The 18312-nt window shown below is 36.6% G+C and overlaps 1 protein-coding gene across 2 annotated transcripts; it reads right to left on the reverse strand.

The window, feature by feature from the left end:
• Window positions 1–13: 13 nt before the first annotated feature.
• Window positions 14–17350, reverse strand: mier3a (mesoderm induction early response 1, family member 3 a). Of its 2 annotated transcripts, none has more exons than XM_048181258.1 (13): window positions 17216–17350; window positions 16093–16117; window positions 15129–15274; window positions 11321–11455; window positions 11122–11242; window positions 10924–10997; window positions 10017–10086; window positions 6344–6486; window positions 5499–5580; window positions 5323–5417; window positions 4912–5039; window positions 4655–4800; window positions 14–2861 (listed from the first exon to the last, which is right to left on the reverse strand). In XM_048181258.1, the coding sequence occupies exons 1-13, from the start codon at window positions 17222–17224 to the stop codon at window positions 2428–2430; spliced, it is 1608 nt and encodes a 535-aa protein (XP_048037215.1). In that variant the 5' UTR covers window positions 17225–17350; the 3' UTR covers window positions 14–2427. The 2 variants fall into 2 exon arrangements, with proteins under 2 accessions (XP_048037215.1, XP_048037216.1); XM_048181259.1 differs by lacking the exon at window positions 17216–17350 and adding an exon at window positions 16939–17129.
• Between the last annotated feature and the right edge of the window lie 962 nt (window positions 17351–18312).

Raw genomic sequence — 18312 nt, forward strand, 5'->3', positions numbered from 1 at the left:
ATCGACACGGTTATAATATCTCCAGAACTTTATTTCTGGAACGGTTTGCCAGTTAAGTACAACATAAAATACAAAATAAAAACCAACAGAACAAGAACAGTGTCTATGTACAAACATTAAGAATGATAAAATTTCCTTTTCCAATATTAATTGCCATTTGATTGTCTATTTAACACTATAACTTTATTACATTGAAGTGTTGAAAAACCGAACTTGAACTAATAAGCTCTCCCCCCTTCAAAAGCATAAAAGTGAACGAAAACCAAATTTTATATTAAACAAAATAAAGCGCAAAACATTCCAAAGATAAAAGGGAAGGATTTTAAATGTACATTTTTTTCCCCCTGGAAGCAGACAACCATTACTACATTACAATTTCAATTTTATGCTATTACTTTTTTCTTTTTTTTTTTTATACAAACTTTGGACATAAATTACTGCACCAACACAATTTCCTAAAGCTCTTTTCATTTCTTGGAGGGACAGGAGAAATGAATTGCACAACCTACAGGACTGAATTGGAGAATATTGTATTTAAATTGATCAATACACATCCTTCAAGTATGTCAAGACAAAAAAAATATGGAGAATTCTGGCCGCAGATACAAGGAAACACAATTTTACAGACACAGCACAAGCCGTCCAAAAGAACACTGTCCTGGAAAACGTCACATCGACCATCCCGAAATCCTCCGTACGTCATTCAGAAGCGTTTTCCAGGTCGATTCAACATGCAAGTTTTGAATGAGGGTTAAGGCAACACTGCAAACCGGGCTTCTGCCTTAACCGCGAGACATTCTTGTCATCGTACGAGTTCAGTAAATCCCTAAGATGCGATAATACTGTACATTCAGCTAGCTCCGCTACTTCCCGTGAAGACGGCGGCGTCTGGTGAGGAGCGCGCTTTACTTCACTCGTGTACAGAACGCTAACGCACTACACCCACTTGCAGTTGAGTGAATAAATAAATAAATAACTCTCTTCTTAAGCAAAATCTCTGATGAGGAAAAAATGTCAGTCAAACAAACGGTAAAGGAAGTCGAGAAGGCATTCTTGTGGCATACGCAGACTCAAAAGCACAGAATTTAAGTCTTCAAGTTCAAATCTGTTTGCCAAGGAAGAAAAAAAATGGTTTTCTGTACATATATTTACAAATTATTGCCATACGAGAGTCTGGAAACTGGGGGTGGGGGGAAGAAAAACTGGGGGTGGGGGACAAAAACGAACAAACCAAGTGCGAAATTATCCGTTTTAATCTGCAAGCAATTCTTGATGCATAGATAACGTCGGGTCAGCGCTTGCAGGCCTTTGCGAAGATCAGGTTGTTCTGAAGAAACGAACGCCGCACCAGGCAGTGAAAGCAGGGATGATGATGATGATGATGATGATGATGATGATGATGATGATGATGAACAGAAATCATGTACAGCTTTGCATAATTGGTTACTGAAGGGAAAAGACGTAAAACCGCGGGTCGATTTGGTCCCCCGCGCTGAGAAGTTCGAGAGTATCCCTGCAAATGTTTTTTTTTTTTTCAATAAATAGCGCTCTTGAAATATCAAACAAATGCTCTTGTACACATTCGAGAACAAAAAAGGAAACAAAACGACATGTGCCAGTAATTTCACAACCATTTCGGGAAACAAAAACGCTCAATCGTGACCATAATGCAGTCCAGTGGTCTTCATTGCAATAAATACACCCAGCTGATCAAACGCCGCCTGATAAAGCAAGATTACAAAAGGAACACTAATAAATATATGCAAAGAAGAAAAATGACACGCGTCGTAGCAGTGTTTTATAACACCTCTATAATCATTTAGGACTGTATTTAGGGCCTATATATTCACTAAAACCACTTTAAATTGTTTGTTGGTTTGTTCAAAATAGCAGAAAATCTCCCAGGGCCGACCGGAACACATTCGGACGAACTTTTCCGGGTTTTTGTGCTGAGTGAAAAGGACACCAAAAAACAGAGCTGCTTCTTCACGGTGCAAAACGAAACAAAAAACAAGTGGTCGTAGAGTCAATGCCGTTCAGACGGCTGGATTCGTGAGCCGAGGCACCTGTAAACACTGATGGGAACCACAGAGGAAAGGCTGACCTGACCGGAAAAACTGTGATCGATCAGTTTTTTGATGCGACGACTCCTGTCACAAGTTCAGTTTTCCACAGTATTCGGACGTAGACACGTTTATGACACTTCCAAAAAATTCAAGACTGGAAAATAAATGGCTGTATTAACTCTTGAGAAATCAAGATTCAGGTCTGTACAATTAGACATCACTGATGTCATAGTAAAAAAAAAAAAAATCTGTACATATATATACACACACGTATATAATCGGAAAACAAAAGGAGGAATATCCCAGGAAGCGGCTATGTACACGTTTGATTGCAGGAAGTCCCGTGAGGTTTTGCGAGCCTTCACTCCGACTGCAGCGCCGTGTGCTGATGTAGTGTGTGCGCGGCCATGTAGCTGCCCGCCTCGCCGAAGTCAGTGACCGAAACCGCCATTTTGGCACTTGTGATATGGTGCGTGCGGCCCTCGAAGTCTACGCCCATGCTCCTGTTTCCGACCGACACGTCGTTTATGAACGGTTCCGACAGACCCATCTTCAGCCGCTTGGCCGGGGGCCGATCGCAGTCGTCGCTGCACACGTTGATCTGGCCGAGGTCCGAGTGGTAGAAGCCGGTTTCGAGTAAATTGAGGCAGTCGCCGTCTCCGTTGCTGGAATAGTTGAGCGGCTCTTCGTGACTCAGGGGCCCGCGGTGAAGCCCGTCCAGTGGAGAGAAGTTGTAGGAGTCCAGACAGCTCACGTCTGCGGGGTTACACACCGATGCCACCGTGCTCGTCAGCGCTGGAGAAAGAGGAAAACACTTTAGTTAAGCGTTAATCTCACTAAGCCAGCATTTATTTGATCAAAATACAGTAAAAACTGTGAAATATTATTACCATTTAAAGGATTGGTTCACTTCAGAATTAAAGTTTCCTGACAATTTTACTTTTTAAGGGAAAATATTACAGGATTTTCCTTCATATAGTGGACTTCACTGGGGTTCAACGGGTTGAAGGTCCAAATGTCAGTTTCAGTGCAGCTTCAAAGAGCTCTACATGATCCCAGACGAGGAATAAGAGTCTTATCTAGAGAAACCATTGGTCATTTTCTAAAAAAAATTTAATTTATATACTTTTTAACCACAAATGCTCGTCTTGCACTGCTCTGTGATGCGCCACACATTACGTAATCACGTTGGAAAGGTCATGCGTGATGTAGGCGGAAGTACCACGGTAGGGCAAAAAACTGCTCTTCCAACTTTCCAAATCACCTGACATCGTCGTTTTTATCTTTTTTTGTAAAGGCCGTTTGACTTAGTTTTTGCACGTTCACTTTGTAAACACTCGCTCATTACTTCTGTCTACGTCACGCGTGACTTTTCCAACATGATTACGTAATGCGTGGCGCATCACAGAGCAGTGCAAGACGTGCATTTGTGGTTAAAAAGTATATAAAATGTTTATTTTTTTTTTTAGAAAATGACAGATGGTTTCTCTAGATGAGACTCTTATTCCTCGTCTGGGATCATGTAGAGCTCTTTGAAGCTGCACTGAAACTGACATTTGGACCTTCAACCCGTTGAACCCCAGTGAAGTCCACTATATGGAGAAAAATCCTGGAATGTTTTCCTCAAAAACCTTCATTTCTTTTCAGCTGAAGAAAGAAAGACATGAACATTTTGGATGACATGGAGGTGAGTAAATTATCAGAAAATTTTTATTCTGAAGTGAACTAATCCTTTAAGGGTTCCTATTATTCTTTTGAATGAATGAATGAATGAATGAATGGATGGAGGCACTTATATAGTGCTTTTTTCCCATGTTCATCTGTCTTTAGTGTGTAATGTTGCTGTTTGAGCATGAAAAAGCTCTGCAAAGTTACAAAGACCCTCCAGCAGGAGTTATTCTCTATATCAGTGTCACTGTTTCTGAACTCCCTGAAACGCCTCCATTGTAGCCTTGAGTTTGCTTCCAGGAACGAACACGTCACAATATTCCTCATTTAAATAATTCCCGCCCAAGACATAATCAGAATAAAGGGGCGGGGCCTGGTTGAGTTAGTTAGTAGTGTGTTGAAACTCACGGTTATGGTAAGGGGCGTGATATTTCCCAAACACGCTCAAAACGGTTGACCAATCACAACACACTGGTCCAGCCGACCAATCAGAGCATATTGTGTTTTTCAGAAGGAGGGGCTTCATATAGACAGGAACTAAAAAGAGCGTTAATGAGAGACTGGGAAGAAAGGAGCTGCAACTGTCAAATACGTGAAAAATAATGTTTTTTGAAAATACAAACATGAAAACTTATTCTAGTAAAGCCCAAAATCAAGGGCATAATACGTTTGTTTTCTATTGTAATGTATTTTAAAATCTAATTTATTCCTGTGATCATTACTCCACTCTTCAGTGTCACATGATCCTTCAGAAATCATTCTAATATGCTGATTTGCTGCTCAACAAACATTTCTTATTACTATCACTGTTGAAAACAGATATGCTGCTTCTTATTTTGTGGAAACTGGCATGATCTCAAAATGGATGATAAATAACTAAAAAGTAAAAGCATGTGTAAAAACGTGCAATAACAGTATACCAGAGAGGTCACTGGCTGTGATGGAGTTGAGAAGGTTGAGCTGTTGTTCGGTTGGAGGTTCTATCCGGCCGCTGCTGCTGGAACACACAGAAGCAGATCCGTCCACCAGACCCTCGGCCTCATCCACCAACCGGTCCATCAGATCCCTGCAGAGGCAGAGAGGAGAGGACAATCAGCCTTCAAAGTTCAAACGTCTATTAGGTTCAATCAGGTTCACGCTGAACATTTTATCATCCACTGAACAGAAGAAAACTCACGTAACACCAGGATAACTGCTGAACTTCTTCTTCCCAAATCGGTTTTGTTGGACGAAAAAGTCAAACCGCTCTGACTTCTTCCACATATAGTAAAAGGCAACACATTCTGCCACTGTTCGTGTGTTGACCTTGAAAATAAACATTCAAAAGGAAAGTTATAACTTAATAATCAAGCATTATGATGTAATATGATGCAAAATATGATGCAAGCGGTGAAAAATCATTTCCATTACATAAAAACCAATCAGACACTAAAGGATAAAATCAGGTCCTACCCTATATTATATATTATTATTTCATGTTGTTTTTAATAGAAGTTGCATTTGATTTATGTCAATCCTGACACAAATCTCCATTTCTAAGACAACACTGTTTAGGATCAAAAATGCATGAGAAAGGATGCCATCTTACTTTGTGTTTCTGAATGAGATGGAAGTTCTTCTCGTACAACAGAAGAGCGTGTTCAAAATTCCGGCATTCTTCTTCAGACCACGGGAGCATCTCATCTAAATAATTAAATTTTTAAAATTATGTTATTTAGTTCAGCAAAACTGCTATAACAAAACAACAGCAATATTTCCACTTACCCTTTGAGGATTTGTCATTGCTGCGATACCGTTCAAGAGCTTCCTGGACGTTGTAGTTACACTTCAAAAGCTCATATAAGGCCTGGAGAGAAAACAAACAATGGATATATGTGTGGGGTCCTTAACCCTATAAAGCCTGCTATAACATAGTTGATATGCAAATATCTAAGACTTCGAAATTATCAACACATCAAAATGTTGCTAAAAAACCTGTTGCACATGCCTCCTGTCATCTGATTGACAGTTTATACTTTTAAAAAAGGTATAATTGTACAAATATCCACCTTAAGGGCTCCTTTTGCTGTGAAATCTTTACTGTTTTTTTTAAAGTAAATGTAAAAATAACTTCTATATTAGTAACATTTTGAGAAACACTTACTAAAGTAACTTATGTTTATTTGATTATCCATACATAAGTTTTTAGAAAAATCATGTTAAAATGTGAGTCAAATATGATCCATCAGGCTTTTAAGGAAGGTTTCACCTGTCAATCATTACTGTATTGCATATGTTTTGAAACTACAGAGCTTTGATCATAAAACTAAGCATTAAAATATCATCTTACTAAGAAGTATTATTGGCAGCTATAGAGTGACGACTGATATTAATATGCATTTTATGTAAATAGTCTGTTATACTTGTTATAAAGACCTCATTGATTTACATTTACAAGCTTTCAGAATATCATCTTACTTCTTATCTATATAAATATATGCATCTGCACAGCACTATTCAGCAAAATGCAGATTTGTTTGGTCAGTTCAATTTAGTGGAAACGGTTAAAAGCCCATCAAGTGTAATGAATATGTCTGGATTGCATAAAACTATTTATCTGTGATCTTCACCTGCTCATTGTCTCTGACTAGAGAACATTTGCCATCTCCGTCCATCTTTCCATCCGCTCTCAGAGCGTCCTGCAGGAAGCTTTTGACTTTAGACTCGGGCAACATGTCCGGTTGCCACAGCAGCTGATCTTCCTCTGCGTACACTGAAGGAAAAGGAAAACACATTTGTTTTACATGACCTGCGAAAAAAACAGTAGCGCACAAACTGAAATGTAAACCAAAAAAAATTTCAAAGTTGACTCATTCATCAGCACACGTTATTCCAAAGATCCAATACATTTCTACATCTCCAAAACAACTTTAATAGTTGCATAAAAACTGTGCAGATGGTTAAAAATAATTTCAGTGACATTTTAACCAGGGCTTGACATGAACTTTTTTGCTCACCGGCCAATGTGGCTAGTGGTTTTCCAAAGTTACTAGCCACTCAGCATTTTCACTGGCCACAATTTTGCTGTTGGGAAATTGCATTTTATATGATTAAAGTTGACTCTGGCATGCTTAAATTACTTGATTTTGAGTCATTTTACTTGATTTACAAGATTTAAAACCCTTTCAAACTTACAAATGCAGATTGACCACCCAAATCAAGACTATACATTGTATATATATCAGGTATGTATAGTTATTTTTGTTAGGCTATATAAAAAGAACAAAGAAGCAAATTACAAATAGTAATTTAATTTTTTCTTTTTTCTTTTTTTCAGATACATATGTTTATTTAGCATACATGTATACATTTATTTAACATTTTTTGATGTTTGATTAACATTAATGACAGACAGGTTGCTGAATGCATGGACGTCATATACTGACACATATCCAGTTTTTACCCACTTAGCCGTAAGCCATAGCCGACTGTATTAACGCGAGATACTCCACACGATGCATTTTGACATCTGTGTGTGCGTGTATTCAGGCGCAAGGAGAACTGATCGCGCGCGACAGAGAAAGCGCGCACGCGAGCGCTTCTGTTGTGTCATTCAGCGCGATTCCGCCTATCCCGCCTTCACTAACCGCAAGTTAATCGATAAAGAATTGTGACTGAATTGTAATTTTGTGATACGACGATCTTGGCTATTTTTCATTTGGCTGTAGGCTGAAATTATATTCAACCCGCCAAAGTGGCTAGTGGGAGTGGCTGTCTTACCCGCCACAGCTGAAATCTACCCGCATTTGGCGGGTTGGCGGGTGTTAATGTCAAGCCCTGATTTTAACCAATCAAATCTCAACTAATAAAATCAAGTCCCAACCTATATTTTTTTTTTTTTCACTTCACCTGCATTGAAAATATTTTGGCAGCAACAAAACTGAATCTGAAGCTGATTTAAAATGTTCCTTTGAGAGTTCGTGCAAGCGCTCTGTGAAGAGCATCAAAGGTTTCTATTTACAACTTGTTTTTGCAGCACTGAACTTTGTAGCCAATCACAGGCATATCTGTTGAGTGCTTGAACGCAATGGCCAATCAGATGTCCACTCAGTTTTTGTTCAGAGTGAGGTCTGTATGCTCGCAGATACTTTCATTATAACCAACAAAGTATAAACGCGATGTCAGTAAGAGATTAATTGCACAGCATAGACAGCTTCATGGATTATAACAGGAGTTTTCAAGAGAGTTCACTGTAATTGACAACTTCAGTGATTATAATAGCAGCGATCTTTGCTCGCTTTCTGCATGTAATATATTTTTCATGCTGCTAACTACACAATGCAAAGTTTCTAGACTGTTTAAATGCACGATTGAATCTGATTGATGATAACCATAGCAATTAGTGTTGTCAAAAGTACCGGTACTTCGGTACCAAGTCGGTACTGAAATTTTGAAAATGTGACAATACCAGCATTTCTGTAGTACCGGAAGTACCGAGAATCCGGGTATATTCGGTACCCACTGATAGGGCTGTGCTAGTATTTACTTGAATATGACACGAGTGAAGCACAAAGCTTTGTTTACAGAAGAAATAATAGGTTAGCAATTAAATGTGACATCGCAGCCATGGAAACATTTTGGTTAATGCCGAATAAGAGAGGTGCGTGAGTCCATACATTTCAGCTTCGTATTCTGTTTTCCGAATCGCGATCTGGTCACCTGATTAGCAGAGAATTTAACAATATTCCATTAGTTATTCCACATGGAATCTGTTTCTTTGTTTCTTTCTGTTTCTTTTCCCAAATCTTCACTCACGCAGGAGATTATAACGTTTCTTTCGTTCGCATTCGGCTATTCGCATTATTTCCTGTGGTAAAGTAGAAAAAACACCGTAGGACAGAAACCTTTTTGCTTGCACGTCAGTTTCTATTTAACAGAGTTTGTGCTTGTTATTAGACTTTATAAGGCGCGTCAAGTTTATTTGTATAGTGCGTTTCACACACCAGTGATTTTTACTTTCGTTTTCTCTGGCAGCGCTAAATCAAACATAGCCTGAATGTCTTGCCCCTGCGGAGGATAAAACACGGCTCTTCAGACCTTTTACAACAAGTGTCAGTTGTTTGTAACATCAGGAGATAACGAAGATATTATTAAAGAGAAATGGTCTCATTCCTGCACGTGTCCCACATCCCTCTCAAAGCGCAAAGCGGCTATATCAAAGTAATAACGGGACTTTGGCTATATATGACGCGTCTTTGTGTGGAAATAAAAAACGAATGCTTTTTGAAATAATATTTAACTTTCTTATTATTTAGGTTACAATTATTTACCGATATTTATTTCATAGTTTTACAGGCTGTAGTGTGTTGTTTCTCTGACGGAATAGCTAAAATAAACACGCACGTCTGTTACCCCTGTTGAAAAAACGAGCATATGCTGGTAAATTAGGTTTTGAAGCTGGTATGCTGGTTTGAGCTGGTTTATGCTGGTCCAGGACCAGTTTAGGACTAGTATGGACCAGCAGGACCAGTTTAGGACCAGCATTTGACCAGCATACAGCTTCAAAACCTACCTTACCAGCATATGCTGGTTTTCTCAACAGTACACAATGTATGTTTGAGCATTTAATTATTTATTTATTTTTTTTATATTTCAAAATGTATTTCATTGAGGTAGTCCTATATATACACACACACTCCAAATCATATTTAATGTTTTTAAAATAGGCTATATAAAATAGTAAAATAGTTCCAATAGATTTTACTGTGGTACCGAAATTGGTACCGAGAACCGTAACATTTTCATGGTATCGGTACCGACTACTGGAATTTTGGTACCGTGACAACACTAATAGCAATGGACAGAACAAAATCTGATACTGTATGTCAAATCTGTATGCCATTTTTTCTATGAAATGACTTTGTTAGTTTTTACTAACTTTACTAATCAGTCACCTAGTGACTTTTTAACATAGAACTACTTTATATTTCAAAATCTGTAAATTTATAAGCACTGTTTTATGATCCATCCTGACAGTGATTATTTTTTATTTCGTGAATAAATAGGATTAGTTAACATTTGAAGCGGTTTCTTCACATTTATTTTGGATTTATTGTCAGTACTGGGCTCGCAATTTACATGGGTAGGGTACTTTGTATTGTGTGTGTGGATGACAGTGTTCGGTTGACCTAGGAAAAACCTTGACTAAGAAATACATGTACACAACACATTAACACCGATTTCTGGTTTATGTAAATACTGAATCAAATCTGTACTTGTTTCATGTAAATATCGAAGACTCACCTTTTTCCTGGTCATTATAACAGGTAAGAGGAGGAATTTCTGCCTGATATTCAGATCCCACCATGATCTCCTGTGAAAATAACACAAATTGATCATCTTCAACAGGTTCACATTGTCTGACACACATAAATGATAGGACACAACCTGTTTTTAAAGGTCCCGTTTTTCGTGGTTTTTTTGAAGCTTTGATTGTGTTTATAGTGTGCAATATAACATGTGTTCATGTTTCACGTGTAAAAAAACACAGTATTTTTCACATAATTTACTTATCTGTATACCGCAGTTTCCACTGTCATAAAAACAGGCTGATGACTTCCTTGTTCTATGAAGTCCCTCCTTCAGAAATACGTAACGAGTTCTGATTGTGCCAGCGGTTCCTGTGTTGTGATTCGACAGCAGCTTAGCGAACCTTGCCCGGAAAGGTCACGCCTCTTACCATAACGTGGAGATGCACGCGCTCAGTGTTATTGTAAACATGTCTTTAATTTTACCCTATCAATTTGAGCCGGAATCAGACCCGGTGATTGGACTGCGGGATGAAAATAACAGCGTTTCGACGACATGGCGACAAACACACTCTACAAACGCAACTCTTGTGTATTCCTGTGGCCGGAGGTTAGTCAAAAAACTGTTTTAGTGACGTCATTAAAGAAGGAAGTAGAGGGATGTAGTCCAAACTGGCCGTTCGATGTAGGCGACTTCTGTTAAATAAAATATCTCGCTTGGCATTGAACTTTGAGCTTTAAAATTTTACAGATTTTATTTATACTCTAACAACAACATTACACACTAACTAAAGTTTGAAACATGGGATCACGAAGAACGGGACCTTTAACTTCAGACTTTGATTAAGATGGAAAAAAGCTATTTAGTATTGTAGACCACAAAAGACAAACTTCTTCCTCACCTTGCGAGAGTCTTCAGGGTTCAAACCATCATCCTCACCCTCAGATTCTTTGTCTCCATCATAAACTGCATTAGCTGGAAAAGAAAAATCAAAATTGAGCATCACAGAAAATTAAATACTCAAATGAAAACTGGTGAAAAGACCACACTTTTCTAATCAGTGATGTCAAACATACAAAAACAACATCTATGCGCTTACAGCGAAGAGTTCTGGGGAAGAAATCATTGGTTTCGTGTGACGTCACAGATGGTGTGAGGTCATCGGCAGAAGATTGTGTTTCTTCATCATCTCCAGAGAGCAAATCTTTAGCGATTTCCTCCTGTTGCAAGACAAGAGGACATTAGCAATGTCAAAGACAGACAAAAAGCAAAAAATAGATAAATAAATATACACTTACTTTATCTAATGTCATGTCAGGCAGCTCATCGGTCAGCTCTACAGATGAGCTGTCCGCACTCGACCCTCCGACAGCGCTGTCTGCGGCTTCATATCTGTACAACGCTAGCAGCTCTTCCAAGGGCATGTTCCCCTCCTGTGAGAAAGAGGTTTGCATGAGATTCAATGGTTTATTTCTGCAAATAACTCATACAACTACAGATGCACAATATGTGTGATCACATGAGTACTGGCTAATATTAACAGACATTATTATATTGATAATGTACACAATTTGTGTTTTTTATAATGTCAGCAGGGTTATAATTGTTATTAGCCACAATTAGGGTAGCTAACGATTAATCGACGATCGATTAAATGTAGATAATATTTTAATCAAAACTTACCGATGGTCGATTAAGCAAGGTTATCATTAAAGTGCGTAGTTTTGAGGTTAATGTGCAAAACACAAACAAAAAAAAGCATTGAGCGTGCCATAGTTACGTATTCAAAATTTGTTAATGTCTTCAAGCCACGCAATGGATTAAGTAGGCTAGCCGTTTATTTTGAAGCATACTTAACCAGGGGTCCAAAAAACAACCCCAAAACACAATTTTTTTTTTTTTTTAGAATCTACTTGCGTAGATGCCACAATAAAAGTAGATAGAATAAACAACAAATAATAAGATCCTGGTTGATTATCTTGATGATCACTCCAGCTGTAAAACAGTGTCTGATTGGTCTCTACACATCATCCCTACCCACTAAACTCGAGATCCAGTTTCTGTTTGTTAAACTTTCAAATGATGTTGGGAAAACACTGCGTCATGATCACGACAAGACCAGATCACAGAAGTCCTATAGCTTTAGCAGAGCAGCATGTCAATGTCACTCCGTGATCTACACATCGTCTTATGTTGTGTTTGGGCTTGTTCGAGACCACCAGCTCTAAATAAAGATATGTGATCTACTATGTAACTTTGTCGAACATTGGTAAACTAAACAAAAATGTGTCGTAAAAGCATCATGTGTATACCATTTACTTGGGATGTGCGCTTTGACTAATTTGACAGTTGTTTAAACGGAAGTTTTGTAACCTACTAGTCGACTAGTCTAAAGTAAGAAAGACTTGTGCATTTATATGATCCATTTGAAACAATGAATCAAACAGTCAAATCCCATAATTAATGCCACTAAAAACAGGTCATAAATATGCAGTACGCTTGCCTTGCGTTATGACATTTCGGAAGCCTTCTCCCTCAACAAAACTGAGTGAGAACATGTCTTGTTGTTGTCGTCTCGGATAGAGATGCACAATATTTATCGGACAGATAAATTATCGGCGATATGGGTGAAAATTACATCATTTTTATTGCTCCGATAAATATTAAAAATCGACTTTGAACGTATTCTTGAAAGGTTTTCCAGAGACAGCAAAAAGGCTAAAGCCATAAAAGATAAAGTAATGAAATTTATAGTCCGTGATGACCAACCTTTTTCCGTGGTAGGCTCCCGGTTTTCGCAGGTTAGTATAAAAACGTGACTAAATACCTTCCTCATCCCTCATATTTATTTTGTTAAACTATGTAATTTCAGATTTCATGCTCTTTTGTTGAGGATGCACTTTTGTTTTTCATTTTTTGAGGTTGACCTGTCAATGTATTTTATTTATTATGTATTTGAAAAACATGTGACTTAAAGTCTATATACCTTCCTCATGCACTAAAGGTTGAATATATGGATTTTCTTGTTATGCATGAAATACTTGAATATAAATTTGTTGTTAAGAGCAGAAATCATAGTTCTGTTAAACCCTTTCTGTTACCAAGTATTATGGTGCCTTACACAAAAAATAAAAAAACATTTGAAGAGTCAGGATTGATGTTTGCTATTATAGTAAGGCCAGAGCTACTAAAATATCAGTTTCATCAATGCATCTTAGATTTTCTATTCTCCTGGGAGCACAAACTAAAGATTATATGAAAATAATATAAACTTATTGGTTATCGGAATCGGCCATGAGGAGGAATTAATTATCGGTTATCAGTTAAAATTGTTCATATCGTGCATCCCTAGTCTCGGAGATAAGATATTTTTTTCAGAGTTGAAGTGAATGACAGAACGGGCATTTGCTTACGCATGGCTCCAGTGGAATTATGCCAGTTTGACACGTCACAGCTTCCATAAACCTTTTTTTTTTTTTTTTCTAATTCAAAATTCTTTATATTAATGTGTTATTGAAAATGTCTTTAAATATAAATGTAACAAAGTTCAGGGGAGAACAGGGAACCAGCAAACTGTAAACATAAGTTTTAATGACAAAATAAAACAAAAGTGAACGGCAGGCGCATCATTGCCGAACTTGCTGCACATACATACACAAAAAAAACTTAAAGGGTTAGTTCACTCCAAAAATGAAAATTCTGTCATTTATTACTCAGCCTCATGTCGTTCCACACCCGTAAGACCTTTGATCATCTTCAGAACACAAATTAAGATATCTTTGATGAAATCCGATGGCTCTGTGAGGCCTCCATAGCCAGCAATGACATTTCCTCTCTCAAGATCCATTAATGTACTAAAAACATATTTAACATATTTTTGCGCCAAAAAAACAAAATAATGACTTATATAGTGATGGCCGATTAGTCAAAATTAGTCAAAGTGCACAAATGAATCAGTGTGTCGAATCAGTGGTTCGGAGCGCCAAAGTCACGTGATTTCATTGACACGCGATCCGAATCATGATTCAATACACTGATTCATTTGTGCTCCGAAGCTTCCTGAAGCAGTGTTTTGAAATCGGCCATCACTATATGTGTCGTTATTTTGTTTTTTTGGCGAACCAAAAATATTCTCGTCACTTTATAATATTAATATTGAACCACTGTACTCACATGAACCGATTTAAATATGTTTTTAGTACATTAATGGATCTTGAGAGAGGAAATGTCATTGCTGGCTATGCAGGCCTCACTGAGCCATCGGATTTCAACTAAAATATCTTAATTTGTGTTCTGAAGATGAACGAAGGTCTTACAGGTGTGGAACGACATGAGGGTGAGTAATAAATGACAGAATTTTCATTTTTGGGTGAACTAACACTTTGTCCCAGGCCTGGTCCTCTCTTGTCCTCCACTGTACTCATTCTTTTATCCTTCCGGAGCTCATGGGACGCGAGACCAATACGCCGTGCACTGCCGCACAGGTGACATTCATTTAACACTCACGCCACCAGCCTCACTCCGTTTTTGCGGCTCTGGGCTGCGCTCTGCTCATCACAGTAAAATTAAAATGACAGTATTTTATAAAAATTGTGTGTAATCGACTATTGTTTTCAATGTTTACTAGTAGCAGCTGTACCATTTAGTTGAATCGTCTTGCATATCCCTACTGTTTATACATGCGTTGATGGTGATTTTTTTATAAAAAAACTTGGTATAGTTTGGTCTCTAACTAAAATATGCTTGTTGCATTCTGCTAGTTGAGACCTTTCAATGATATATGACAAGCCTGTTAATGTATTTTTTCATCTAATATTTAATTATTTTTAAAAAAGCACTTGTTAAGTGATGGTCATATTACATATGTTCACTGTAAAGCCAAGTTTCTAAGATTAAAAGACACCTATTTTGTGTTAGTTAAACAAGTGGTTATTAAGTAACATGATAACTTAGTAGGTTAATGATTAATCCTTTAATTAATCATTAATTTAAACAACGATCGATTATGAGAATTTATGTAAATGGACATCCCTTGCTATAATATGAAAATAATTATCATCCCTTAAATGAGAGACGTGTGCGTTGGCCAAAAGAATGAAGGCAAACCTTCTCCAGATCTGCGATTTCCGAACTCCCGTTTGAATCGCTCTCCCTCATCTCCTCTTCCTCTAACGTACGCTCATCATCGTAATCGTGCACAAGCATGTCTGCCGTCGGGTCAAAATCGTGATCTTCCGATGACAAAGAGCCAACTGAAAACAAATCAATCCACAATTATTACATATTATATTATTAAATGCAAATATTTCATATTTAATATTAAATAAAAAATAAAAATATTATTTAATCCAATTATACATTTATTACATGTACACACACATATATATACTAGGGCTGGGTGAAAAAATATTGATTTCTCAATTTTAATCGATTCTCATTTTTACGAACCGATATCGATTCTTAAATCCCAAGAATCGATTAGTCTAGTCTGTATTCAGTTGACGAATGAGCAGAATATGTAGCGCCTCCCATCCAATAAATCGCAATAATCTTTGTGCTTTGTTACTTTTGATATGAAGCAAAGTCTCAGATTTAAAATGACGCCCATCTTATTATGAGACTTCAAAAAATAAATACCGTTCTGTTTAATGTGCGCTATGCACGTTACATACATTCATTATCATTTTTAATGTTCTTCAATATTTAATGCATGTTTGAATAAATCAGTAATGACAGCCGCAATTTGAAAAAAAAAAAAAAAAAAAAAAAAAAAAAAAACGAATTGGAGTAGAAATATGATTATGTAATTCTAAACTTTATTTATAATAAAAACATCAAGTGTAATTTAAGTATTTGTATATAAATAAGTTAAATTATTATATTAGTACCAACTGTAACTGAAATACTACATCTAAAATAATCGATACTGAATTGTATTCATAATCAAATCATGAAAATTGTGTCAATACCCAGCCCTAATATATACACACACACATATATATTTATTTATTTTTATTTTATTTTATTTATTTATTTTGACATTATTAAACAGATTTAGAGGACAAATTACCTGGGCTTGTACTTCCCAAGGAAGCCTGAAATTACAAAGAGAAAATGTGAGGTTTGGGGAATTTACAGCATTATAATGGATACTAGTTAACTTCCCATAACAAAATATTACTATAGTAACCATAATTTCCACCAAATTACCATAGCTACTACAATTACTATTAATATTGCAAAACCATATTAAATCTTTGTGGCATTTAAAAATGTGTATTAAGTTGTCAAAGCCTTTTACTTTTTTTGTTCTGATGACAGTGGAGGCTAAAAAAATACTATAAATTTAAACACTCAATGTAAAGTATGGTAGCAAATTAATTGAATATAACAAGGGGATGAATAGTAATTCATATATAAATAATAATAAACCTGCTCCACACAGTTGACAGACCAAATAAAGATGAATTTAAAAAAGAAATTAGTCAGATGTCATTGAAAACAAACAAGATTATATGAAAAATAATTAAACTAAAAGAAATGTTTCCTCATTTGTACTTTTTTAAATCCACAGTTTACATTTGAAATTATACACAGAAACCGAGTTTGTGAGGATCACTAATAACAAGCCAAAGCATTGATCAGTATTTATCCAGGTGTTCTGGGTCTATTAAACAAAATACAGCCATGTTGAATAATAAATTATCACACATTTTATTTTATAACGAGACAAAAAATAAATGCGTTGATGTCGCCACTTCACAGCATCAATTCGGTACTGCAGCAATGGGGAAAATATCACTCTCTAAAAATCACACAGAAGTATTCAGACGAAAAAACGACAATAATAGACAAGTAAAATTATTTATAAAAAGCGAGAAATAAAAAAAAAAATGCAGCTCCACTACTAACTAACCATCGCCGCGCGCTCGACGCTGCTCGCAGCTCCGCTCAGTCAGATCTGACGCCAAATACGGACGCCCGCTCTGAACGCTCGACGCTAAAAGAGGCCCATCGACGTTTCAAACACTCGTTTTGACGGCCAATATCGCTCTTATCTCCGCCAAACCGGCCTTTATCCAAAGATAACACATTATTACATATAATCAGATATAGAAATCCCAAACTAATGTATTGTGGTAAGAAAAATTACCAACCAAAATATGACGCCTTCCCCCTATTTTCCAACTTACCTCCGCCATCTTGGTACCTTTCGGCTACTAAACTGGCTTTACGACGGAGCCCGGATTGACGTTGCAAGCCAATCGCGATAGACCATTTCTGCAGGTTGTCTCTGATTGGCTGACGCGATTAAAACGCACAGAGAGCAGGGCACGGGATTTGCTGCTGGGAGCGAGTTGATTGACGTCGAAATACAGTATTTTAATGAGTTTCATTACCTGAGCATTCATTAGGATGTATTAAAATACTCATAAGTTGTGTTAAATGTATTTTTAAAAAATATTTCGGATGAACTGACATTCTTAGATTATTTTAAATGCCTAGAAACATCTTCAAGAAGTGGCTGAAATTATTTTACTTCAATGAAAGATAAATTTAGTCGATTTGGAAGCAGATATTTAGGGGTATATCTGTTTATTTTAATGGATATAGGTTTATAATCTTTATAATTCACATCATACATCTGTTTCATATTAATAGAGAAGATGGTGGCGCTAGTTGCATGTTAAATAAGGTTTCTAAACTTATGCATCATGTCACAGTGTTGAAGACAAACTAGTGTGAGAGATTTACATCTTTTTTAAATGTCGTGAATGTAATATAAATTACACAATTTCAATTTATGCTGCACATAAGTCACATTTTTATATCCTTATACATTTTTATATATATGGCACAACATACAGTGGATTTTATTTATCATACATGGATCTTTTAATGGTAATTTAAATTAGGTCTCCTCTGAGTGAGTGAACTTTCACAGAGTGATTGCATAAGGAAATATACATTTTTTATATTATAAACTATATATCTATTTTGTTATTTACTTCTCAACTTATGCATTTATGCTGTGTTTTTGTGGATATTTTGTAGTTTTTTTACCTATTTACTGCACAATTACTTAACCATGCCATAAATTGGGTTAAGAAAAACTGATTTCTAATGAAAAAATCACTTCAATGATGAACTTAATTAAATCTAAATTGTATTTGGACATTGCTCTATGTGTTAGGGATAGAATACTACCATCTACAGGTTTGTGGAAAAACTTTAGGAATTATAGTGACCACATTTATCCAATAGAGGTCAATAGGGACTCATTTCATTT

Source organism: Megalobrama amblycephala, linkage group LG2, assembly GCF_018812025.1.
Source record: "Megalobrama amblycephala isolate DHTTF-2021 linkage group LG2, ASM1881202v1, whole genome shotgun sequence".
NCBI classification, from domain to species: Eukaryota; Metazoa; Chordata; class Actinopteri; order Cypriniformes; family Xenocyprididae; genus Megalobrama; species Megalobrama amblycephala.